This window comes from Gloeophyllum trabeum (genome assembly GCF_000344685.1).
Source record: "Gloeophyllum trabeum ATCC 11539 unplaced genomic scaffold GLOTRscaffold_00019, whole genome shotgun sequence".
NCBI lineage: Eukaryota > Fungi > Basidiomycota > Agaricomycetes > Gloeophyllales > Gloeophyllaceae > Gloeophyllum > Gloeophyllum trabeum.
In genome coordinates this window covers 275,714-287,162 of record NW_006920428.1, presented here as the reverse complement: position 1 = coordinate 287,162, position 11,449 = coordinate 275,714, and the positions used below count along the sequence as shown (strand labels likewise).

General features: G+C 50.4%; 2 protein-coding genes across 2 annotated transcripts; one reads left to right on the top strand and one right to left on the bottom strand.

Annotated features, from left to right (window-relative positions):
• Positions 1–3,139: 3,139 nt before the first annotated feature.
• GLOTRDRAFT_118294 (RNA polymerase II-associated protein) lies at positions 3,140–6,290 on the top strand (the record flags this gene model as incomplete). The annotated part of the gene is made up of 9 exons (XM_007872716.1): positions 3,140–3,168; positions 4,354–4,721; positions 4,778–5,001; positions 5,055–5,154; positions 5,209–5,235; positions 5,285–5,372; positions 5,429–5,703; positions 5,755–5,831; positions 5,888–6,290. The coding sequence occupies 9 exons, from the start codon at positions 3,140–3,142 to the stop codon at positions 5,993–5,995; spliced, it is 1,296 nt and encodes a 431-aa protein (XP_007870907.1). The 3' UTR covers positions 5,996–6,290.
• On the bottom strand, positions 6,166–8,272 carry GLOTRDRAFT_133749 (cytochrome P450; the record flags this gene model as incomplete). The annotated part of the gene is made up of 12 exons (XM_007872715.1): positions 6,166–6,334; positions 6,387–6,399; positions 6,464–6,667; positions 6,720–6,746; positions 6,805–6,979; positions 7,030–7,143; positions 7,190–7,316; positions 7,375–7,471; positions 7,522–7,605; positions 7,661–7,826; positions 7,876–8,004; positions 8,072–8,272. 12 exons carry the CDS (start codon positions 8,270–8,272, stop codon positions 6,166–6,168), a joined length of 1,506 nt encoding a protein of 501 aa, XP_007870906.1.
• Positions 8,273–11,449: the final 3,177 nt, after the last annotated feature.

The following is an 11,449-nucleotide window of genomic DNA, read 5'->3' as shown; positions in this document are numbered from 1 at the left end:
CTGCTAGGTAGACAACGTATGAATGGTGACTACCTAGATGCTGCAGTAGCTGGCGACACTGCTGCCATGATGGGACCGCGCCGCCTTTCAGGCCAGTGAGAGCTGTTATTGACCGTAGTCAACTCAGATGTAGTCAATATAAAATAGTAATATATATGTGCTCTACTCCTATGAACACCTGAGTATACATAAGAGTGCCGAGATATCTAACAAGGAGTGCCAAGGTCACTGAAGCGAAACGTCGAGGTCACACATCTACAGTGCCGAGGGCACTACTCCCTTGCTAAAAAGTGCCCGGGGCACTTTGCTGTAATAGTAAAAATGTCCCAATCCGTGCCTTGGGCACCTCAGGAAAGAGTGTCTCGGGCACTTGTAAAGTGTGCCGCGCAAGCGGGTGTGGCTCATAATATAAGTGCCTTGGGCACTTACTGAGCAGTGCCTTCGGCGTTGCTCCGAAACGCCTTTACTTCCCGCAGTGTGTACCTAAAATACGCCTGTTTGACCAAGGGCGGATATCCCAGCACACAAGGAACGAGGAACACGGAAACCCTTCCTAACAGACAACCTGATTGAAATCGTATGTGGATGGACCCTTCAGTGTTGCGCTGTTGCGAATGACGGGGGCGCAAGTCTCCAGTCTAGGAGCAACGGACTTCGTACTTAAACCGTAATAATATTCCATGATAGTGAAGATGCCCCTCACAAGTTGCTGCGTCGCATTCCCTACATAAGGTGGGAACGAGAATACGTCCGTGTCTGGGGGGGCTTGGTTGAACTGCTGATAAGAGTGCACGTTCTACTTCAATGGTCTGCGGATCCCTTTGTTAGTAGGTCCTCGTCTTGTTAACTACTGAGGACTCGGTCTTGAAGAACGATGTTTTGACGACGAGACCCACTGAACAAACGTATGATTCACAGACGGCGCGTTCTGCACCCTAAATGGCGTACTCATGGAACACAACAGCACACGCTTTCGTTCATCTCCGAGTCGCGGGAAATGTGGGGGCCCTCGTATCTACGTGTCACGACTCGAGCCGGTTGCAGATGATTCACTGATATCCTCCGCTAACTTACTACGCAGTCTATCCCGAAACACAGCACGGCTGTTGAGACTGCGTCCGTGATTAATGCTCGATATTTATACTGGAAGATGCAACACTTACACTGCCAACATAGAATTGACGTAGACTGGACATGCCAATGAGGATGAGAGACGAGGGGGGTGGCAAGAATAGGAGACGTACCTTTTCCGTGAATGAAGTATATTCAACCCAGGCTGTTCTGTGGAACAAACTGAGGGGTGCCACAATCTTGGTAGCAAGGTCAGCTAGACTGTTACAAGCGAATGCTTTTGCAGCACTACGCACCACAACTAACAGAGAGATGTTTATCATCCTTAAATTGGAAGATAGGTGCATTAGCCTTGACCTCTGAATATATGACTTATTGCTTACGACGACAATAGTCCGGTAGTGACTGTGAACTTGATCAGTAGGTCGAGCAATGACCTAGAAGTACATGGAATGGGATGAGATGAGAGGATAACGGATGATCGCTACCTGGAGGTTGTCAGTCCTCGCGTCCTTGACCGACGTAGGAGATAGCACATTGTGATTGAGGTGGCTATATCGGTAAGACAGTAGGCAGCGGCTGTGGATGAGACAATTATCTGTTGACGATAGCGTAAGCACAAGCAATGCCCCGCCTCGTCTTACTGTTCCCAAATAAACGTTTGCAGACCTGCGAAAAGCGTAGCCCGGCCCCGTACAAGGGGAAAGTGGCATCCTGAAGACTGATCTAGGGTTTCAGACCACGAAAGATGTATGAGCAACGTTGGACCTTCACTTCAAAATGACATATGCTAATGCAGCCTATATATCAATTGCGCTTCCTAAACCCTGCCGGGATAGTCTCACCTATCGATATACCTGACAAATCATGAACCATCCACTCTGAGTGTGGACCGGGAAAGGAACGGATCATCGTACCGAAAGCCGTGAGCGCTGGTATCACCTAGGGTCCTGTACATCAGCGTGATGAGCGGGACGGGATAAAAGGCGGTACGTGCAATCAGGTAAACAAGTTTGTTCCGTCCCACTGGTAATCGCACCATCAACCTGGGTCAGAGTACGGTGGATATGGGGCTTACGAATCCATATTCGTCCGATGTAGAAACTGAACAAATACGATGGACAACGCGTGAGTTCCGAGTGCGGTTGAGAAGTGAAAGGTGAATATACCATTCCACAATGAGAGCACCCATCGCCTGATGTTTCGGATAAATCCTTAAAGCCATGAAACAGATTAATCACACTTACGGCGGGAAGTGCCTGACACTAGATGCAATTTTTAGCTGAAAAGACGGCCAAAGGAAGAGGACGATTTCTTACAACCATACTCCTATAAATCAATCAGTCGGAATGGCCGTAACAGCAGTGATGTGGGCCGAAACGTACCAATGCTCTGTTGTTAGGCACTTTATTAAGTCCTGGCCACAGCGGTTCACGAGGTAATGATAAAAGATGATATTTAACACAACCTGGTGCACAGTGTCCACCTAGGGACGATCGGCGAGTTCGCGAGAGTGTGCCACCCGAGATTGTGGACTCACAACCCATGGAGATCCCACCTGAAAGACGCGGTACAGAGGAAGTTAGAGAACAAATCATAGGTGAAAAATGTGCACGTACCAGAAATTTCAAGAGCCTCCCATCTTTCGTATACTGACGGTAGTACCACGTCGTCTGAGCACAACCAACCCCGTACAGTCTACGGGAGTTGGAAGTTAAGCGCGCAAAAGGTTTAAGTAGGAGATTTAGGTCACATATTTGAGAGCACTCCCCCGATGTAGAGGGGCTGGAATAGGGCTGCAAGGATTGGCGAAAGGACGGGGGCCATGAGCTTATCTGCTGTCCGGAGAGAGAAATCAGGCGTATATAACCTAAATTGTGGCTTACCTTTAGGGAAATTCGTTGACTAAGTACTTGGAGTGTTACCGGGACAGGAGCGCATTCATCTATGATCAATGTCTGATAGATCCAGCTCGCGCATTGCAAGATGCTAACAGCAGCGGAAAAAAACTCGGTCAGCAAGCATGGCACCGCAGCGTTCTGCCATTGAGACAGTGCATTGCTCATCAATGAACATGACATATAAGTCTGAGATATCGTCGGATGGCGATCTTTCGAGTCACTTGGCCTAGACGCAACAGCCATCCTGTCAGTCCTGCCCGAATCCATAGCACATATCGCGCCGCTATAGCTCCCGCACATCTGATGTTATTGAATCTAATTCATGTCCTATAATCAAGAACCACCGGAACGTGAGCATTATTGGCTTAAACTGTGGTTGGACTGAATATCCGTACGTACCACGAGTTCGGTTGGGGACTGTGGCGTAGCAGACCCGGTAGAATGTGAATATTAATGTTCGCATCTCATGATCGCACTGGTACCGCAGACCAGGCTGCAATACTATCATTGCTGTAAAAACCTTCTTTGCTCGGATCTGTCAGATGACTCAGATCGTACGTACGCATCTATCCACTGTATTATGCTTCTCCCATGTCTATCGCCACGTCTTCTGGTTCTCATCAGCACAACAGAAGTCCGTGTGCTTACCGGCAAAACTTCGACTGTTTAACCATAGACCTGAAGCCATATGCACACGTCACTAGTATGGCTTGTCAGGCATGGCGACTGATTGAGACCAAGCAGCCTTTGGGCGGCTATGCAAGAATTGCCGATATTCAACGTCGCAGATCGATGGCCCACTTTTCAAAAATCATATACAGTCGGCCCACGTCGGAGAGCCAATTTCAAGTCCCCGAGAGACAGAAATCAAACCATCCGGACTTTAAGCCTTCTTCCGACGTCCCTGGCACCCAATCCGTCTACAATATATGCAGTTCTCTGAATGGTCTATCCATCTGCAAACGGCTATCATACAAAGGATAATGCGTCTCAAGACTCAGGCCACGGCACCGCTATCTAGAGCCAGTGAAAGACGGAGATGGCTCCCGCTTTTTCGAGTGAGCATCCCGATGTACTGCACCTCAGGATTTTCCAAACGGACCACTAGGGTTTAAACTCGCGCCACCCATGTATTTGGCTGGAACAAACAACACCTAGCATCATTCATGTGGCTCAAGTGTGGCTGCCTGCTGACCGCTGACCGGGTTCTCTTTCAACTACCAACTTGAACTCAAGGCTTTGCTCAGGTGTATGACCCTTGTTGACTGACGCTGCCGAACTTACAATACTGGTTACCCGATTCTTCGACGGGAGTCCGATCAGACGAACCTATATCTCCAGAGAAATCACGATTCTAAATGTCTGTCGACCCGCTTGATAGTTTACGGCGTGTCATCCAAAGTGGCACTCCAATCTCGTACAAAATGAACGGAGAAACTGCGCCAAGCTTGGCTAGTGCTACGCATATCGATATCCCCCCGCATTCCTTCCCAAAATCTACGCCGACACGCTTCCTAAGACCTGGAGCTTCACAATCTAGTCACCCGACATCCAATCCCGATGACTTCTTCTCGCTGGATGCTGTTTACCTTGCATGGTTGCTCAAAGATGCGCCAGGGGCGGAATATATGAAGGCAGTGCGAGAGAATGGGCTTATGGTCGGGTTCGTGAGCGTGACGGAGAGGAAGGGACTCGTTGAGTGGTTGGAGGGTAAGAAGGTGGAGCATGAGAGGATCGTCCCGCTAGCAGGTAAGTCAGGTTTACGATTTGGAGCACTTGAATCGAGCCCCCTCCTGGTGCTGCAGGCGAGGGTGGGTCGACAACACCGCCCGGTTCACCACCTCATGCTGGGTCAAGCACGACCGCACGTACGTTGCCCAGATCCGCGCTATCCGGAGACACGGGCGCCACACCTGTGAAGCGGAGATACGTGGCAGATCCTCAGGACGTGGAGGTAGTGAAGAAGATCAAAGCCAGTGAGATCGAACTGCGGGATCGAAATACAGTTCTGCGCGGTATCAAGCCGAACGTGAGTCACGTCCAGCTGATCATACTCGCTATCTTCACAGTGAGACTTTGCAGAATTTTGCGAGTGTCAGAGACATGTTCGCGGAGAAATTAAAGAAACTGAAAGAGTCTGGCAAGCCGGGGGCACCTGCAACGGCTGCTGCACCCGCTGTTGGTATGTCGCTCTTGTGTATTGAAGACGCTGTAATGTTCACCGCGATATGTCCAGACCCAAAGCTGCAGGCTCGGAAAGCTCGTGAGTCGGCTGCGGCGCTCACAGATATTGCCCTTAAATCTCTCAATAGGCAATATGTATCCTATCATCATGATTTCGTCGTCACCGACTGCGCTGATCACGATGCATAATGTCAAGCGGTTCCTGCAAGAAGCCGTGTGAGTCGCCTCCGTGTCCCTTTCACGTCCCCTCACCTGATGCATACCCGTCTCAGATTCGAACCATCCGCAGAAGCCCGCGCTCGCGCCACAGCCGAGGGTAACACCAAACCCGAGGACCTGCTCGCTATATACAGGACGCTCACCCATATATCGCCGTCGGGAAAGCAGACCACGTCGCAGGCTCGGTACTTTGTGGTCGACTCGGTGGAAGCCCTGTCGAAGTTCGGTAACGACGCTTGGGATCGCGTCGTCTGCGTCATGACGACCGGCCAAGCCTGGCAGTTCAGGCCGTACAAATGGAATGACCCTAGGCAGCTGTTCCATCATGGTAAGCCTTTTGGTGAAGGCATGTGGATCGCTGTCTTGACGCCCGCTATAGTCAAGGGTATATACTTCTCGTGGACGAACGACCCCCCGAACCCGAAAATAAAAGACTGGAACGTCACTGAATTGAAGGTTCGCATGAACCGAGCGTCCTTTGGCCTGATATTTTCATAATACTCCCCATATAGATCGACCCTCACAGGCGACATGTTGACAAATCGGTTGTCGCGCATTTCTGGAAAACACTCGATACGTGGACCCTTGCCAACAAGCCATGGTTGATACAGAATCCATGATATGTTTGGTGAAGTCCTTCGCTTCTATTTGACTTTCCCTCTATCCGCTTTTGCGTATGTTTTTCCTTGTTTATAGATGACTCCCATTCCAGTACCTGTATCATTCATCGACCTCTTAACTTGTAGTGTGCCACGTCCCTCCATATCGACCCCTGCGCTGTCCGCACATCCTACGCTTGCCTCTTCCTGAACAGTACCTTGGCTTTCATATCAGGTACGCAGGCTGTCGCGAAGTAGGTATTGACGGGCCGGACGTTGTCCGGGAACCTAATGTCGTATAAGGAGACGACATGCGCCATCATTGCTTTGAGCTCATTTGCAGCGAAGAAACGACCAGGGCTGGGATATCGTGAGTCAACGAGACGCGAGATATCGGAGCGTTCAGACTGACCATGCGTGACGACCTGTTGGCGCCGCAACGGTAGACAAAGTAAGTGAACGACGATTTTACGTCGGACGGGGACTCACCATGACCGAACGAGACATACTCTGTGGTGGTAGAGACCATCTGGTGCTTCGTTCCTTGTCCTTCCTCCTCCCTTATATTCGCGAAACGGAAGCCGTCGAATTCGTTCGCATTCGCGTACACGTCGTCGTCATGGTGCATAGGCCCCGCAGCGACAGACACCATGGTGCCCGCAGGAATGAAGGTGCCGTCAGAGAATACGAAGTCTGGCACACATCTGGGTTATAGCGCAATGTTTGGGAGCAGATAACTGCTTACCCTTGAGCGCGAGGCGACCCATGACGGCTGATAGTGGACATCGTATGAGATACTCCATGAGATGAGGGTACGCTCCGTGACTTACCGATGCCAAGGCCCTCCAACCTTTGCGATTCCTTCATGAAACTATCCAGTTTCTTCATCTTCTGCATGGCGGCCTTTGTCCATCCCATCTCCGCCACTACAGCATCTACTTCCTCGCGTAGAGGCGCTGCATACTCGGGGCGGGTCGCCAAGTTGTACAGCGCCTGGGTGAAGCTCTGGCGAAGATAGATGAGGCATTGTGAAAGCGTCCCGGCACCAAACATACCGTAGACGACGTGTGTATGGCAGCGAAGTTCACTGTCAAGATCCGCCGAGTCAGGTTCTCGACTGTCCCTTCAGTTGCATCAGCTGCCCTCATAAGCCAGGACAACATATCGTTCTATATAGCAGGATGAGTTCGGCCCTTTACCGCCCGGTGAACTTACTGGCTTTCCCTCATAATCAGGGCCGTATTCGTTCAAGTTCCTGCGGCGCTCTTCGATTATGGGGCGTAAGTGGTTAATGCCTCGCTGGACGCTCTTACTGATGTTTGTTAGCAATCGCCCAGCAATTCTGCAAATGACAGCAGGTGTGAATTGTCTTGTAACGACAAACAGTCCCTACAACTCACGGCTTTAAGAAGTCCGGGAACATGTTAATAATCGCCGCTCCCGCAACGACGTCCAAGGTGAAGCTCGTATTCAGCTGTATGTAGTCCGGGTCACGACCTAAAATTTCTGTGAGACCAGGAGCTATCAATCATGCCATGATGTCTGACATTTGGGCAGCCCAACGAATATTCGATTCGACGTTCTACATATGATCTGCATCACAGACTCCATAGCAGGCACTTCGACCCAGTCTAGGAGGCGCCATATAACTCCCTCGAGTCACATATACAGGACTTGGCTTCATACCTGACTCTACGCCTTTAGGCACGACGTCGCTGAAAGCGGCCACTATCTCGTCCCTGACATCCGGGAACAAAGGTGTTAGGCTCCTCGTTAGTTGAGAACGGACAATCGGGATATGGTAGCCGTTTTCATGGATATTTCGTCCGAGGGTGTAATTGATCTGAAGTTGCTGTAATACTAGTTCAGCTATAACACGTATATTAACTACATGGTCGTACCTTTTTTGTTGCCTCGGAGAACGATAGAACATCGTCGGGTGCTTTCCGCAACTCTTCAACCAGCACTGGGCTCGTGACGTACACAGTCCATCCGTCGAACCTTGGAACCCTGAACAAGCCACCTCTATACTATCAAACAGCCACGAACGTCCGGGATGAGTGCTTCACTCAAAATGCAAGTATAAATCGCACATACTTTGTTATAACCTTCTTGCAGGATCGTCCTAGAGTCGGTCAAGGACTGAAACGCTCCGACCCAAGAGAGGATGGGGTTTGTAGACCCCACTGCGGGTACGCCATCCAAAGATGCCTCGGTTTTCTTGAACCTGTAGCGGGTAAACAAAAGCGCCCATAGTAAGGGGACCAGATAGTACAACGGAGCCTGGAAGTTGGGCATGTCGGGATAGCCGCACTACCGCTGGGGGTTGGTAGACTCGTGGTATAAACAATACCAGGAAGTGCGTGTCATCTGACACAAGACATAACAGCTGGAGACGCGGTCTTTTCTCGCGCTACCTCTATGTTTACCTTGTGACTCTTGTTGACTGCGCTTCGAACACAATCGGGATGAACCTGAATTCGAATCCCGTGTGTGGGAGATCAACGCGAGCGGAGCCGTTAAAAATGGACACTGCTGTGTTGATATTATAATGTTCGAGCGATCTCAATAACCCAGTGGGAAAAAAGGTGCACAGAGAGGAAAGCTACCAGGCACTGTACAATCTGCTGCTCATCAAAAAAAGAGGGTGGGAAGGGGGAGGAAGCAAAAGGCAGGCAATGTAGATTCCGTATAGCGTGCTTAAGCGAGTTGCGTCGTCGCCGTCAAGATAGGGACTGGCATGGGCCCTTCCGGGAACTGCCTGTGGTAATTGCACGGAAAGCAGAGTTTGAAAGTTGTTACAGCGAGTTTCATAAATATGCGGAATCGCCGCAACTTTTCTTTTGCGCACCTTGCACGAGGCCGGTCTTCTGAATGCCTTCGATGTCTATACGATCTTTATCCACTGATGTCATTAATCCCTCCCGATGACAGGGAAACGCCCAAGACCGCCTGAAGACTTGTAGTCCGAGACATCCGCGGGACGTATGATACGTCTCCCTGCCCCTTCAGGCAATTCCTCGCCCTAATCGGGCAACACTATGTCAACACATGAAGCCATTTCACGCTTTGACCATCGCCGAAGCCTGTTCTACCTAGTCAGACCTCAAGAGCAAAATTGAAGCGATTCCGCATATTTATGAAACTCGCTGTAATATTGAACGTTCATTACCTTTTCGTACAGCTCGGACCACCCGTAGCGTAGCGTAGGATTCCCGTAGTATACCAGTTCCGACGCATTCCGGAAACGCCCGCGACGCGCAGACTTTTCGTGCGCGTCGCCGCCGCTGGTTTTCCTCAGCTGTTCTATCACCGACTGAGGTATCGTAGTGGCGCAAGCACCAATCCCCGACTCCAGTCAGAAACCATCAAGTATTCCAGTACTAGTGTCTGGTCAAGTTGTGGAATGCCAGTCTTGATGTGTACGGACACATACACAGTATTGATATAGTCCTGTCTTATATCTACATCAGTATTTAAAGGGGCTTCCTCCCAGTTCCCGCTCAGAGATATATACTAGTCTCATTTGTCAGCCTCACTTGTGTCAATGCATCCTTTTATCGAATGCTACGCACTGCATCACTTTGACCTTTCACATCAGGTGGGTGTGGGCAGTTGTCTTCAAGTCGAAACGAAAGTGGCGTCGGTCCGGTCGGGACGTTGCTTACATTTGGAGTCGGGGATGTTTCTCTCTGTAGTAGTGATGCCGCGGTCCGGCTCGGTCCGGTTATTGGCCCAAATTTCCGGACCTGGGACCGGACCCAAGGTCCAGTTCGGGTAAATGTCCGGACCGTGAACCTCAAAGAACCCGAAATGGTGTTGGGTCCGGTGATAAGCCTCAGGATCGTCTGACTCCTGAAAACACGGACCCATTCCATGATTTATCTCCACGAACAGGAGCTCCGGAGCAACTTAACCAATGCGACTTCTAGATGAATTAGCTCCGGGGCCCGCGGGTGCTTCTATCGAGGGGTGTCGTCCTCATGCCCAACCTCCAACACTCACTCCCTCTCGTTTCCATCAAACTACCAAAGGTGCGGACGTATACGAGTCACGATGAGGTCAGCATCAGTCAGCAAGCGGCCGGAGGTAATTAGCACATGACCGGCGCATCGCACGGAGTGATGGGACCGCTTGGATCAGGTGGCAGAGTGTCAAGGCGACCTCTAGGGGTTGGGACGAGCAAGTAGGAGTGCAAGGGAGTTGTATGGTGCATGGTATAGCGGCGGCAAGTGCTGAGCAATCCTGTGGGTAGCGGCGGTTATTTGTTATTTATCTCCGGACGGTTGCAAAGCCATTCCTGTAGTATAAATTGTACAAAGTAGTGTACAGAAAAACAAGTTTCAACTTCACCATCTCAGAGAATTAGCGTTACGATCTCAGCGACCCGAGAAGTTCAAAAGCGTCGAACTTAGCAAATTATAACCGATCCTAGCTTTGCCAATAGGCCTGACTCGTCGAAGTGAATTAGCTCCGCCATCGATTCAATTAGCTCCGGTGAGTCTCACATAGCGAAATAAAATTAAACAAGTATTTCTAGCGTTTCCTATCCCCGTGGGCCCGAACCTATACTCGGTTCCGTGGTTTGCGACTTTGTTTGCGACTTTCTGGAGATAAATACTCCGGAGCGTCCCTTAGTGTTTGTTTCAGGCGTCAAGGTTTTTGTTTTATTTTTCTAGGTCTTCCTACGGACTACCCTACGGTGTCTTACTCCTCCTTTCCCCCTCGAACTATTCAATACCCTTCAGTTGTCTCGGACCACCTTCACCCATATCACGGGGTTTAGGTTTATTCCTTTTGGTCCTTGGTGATTGTTGTGTGTCTGTGCATATCATTTTGGATCCCACCGTGAGGGGGGTACCATTTCAAGACGTCCAGTCCTCTCGAGGAGTTATCCCGACTCTTCCAGGAAGCCAATCGTCGCTTAGACAAAGGCGACACTTTATCCGCCGTCCTATCATTTAGGAACCTTATTGGAGTGCAGGATCCAGAATATATCCCAGTCACCCTGCCATCTCCACGACGTCTTCATAGCCACAGTAGGCAATTAGCGTTAGCCGCAGCCACTGCAGTCGATCTGGTTCCACCTTCCACCGAGGAGCCAGACAGTCCAGACATTCCCCTTCGAGAAACCATCCAAAGCTGCCATCGCGCAGTGTTCAACCCGGAGTCCGGAGCCCTTAACGTTCCAAGTCCATTTATCCCATCGCCAGTACACTCAGAATCCATTCTCTCATCATCATCTGGCCTCGTAGAAATTCCCTCCAACAATATCAGCACTCCGGAGTTAATTCAGCCGCCTCCCATCAGTACTGTCTACCCTCTCGCTACGACAAGCACGCACCTCGCTTCGATCCGGAGCAGCCTCGGACCTTGCTCCGCTATTTCGAGGACCTGGCGGACTTATTTGCCGCTCATCCAAATGCAGTCCCGAATGACGCAACGAAAAACGCGGTAGTGGTGAAATACGTGCCT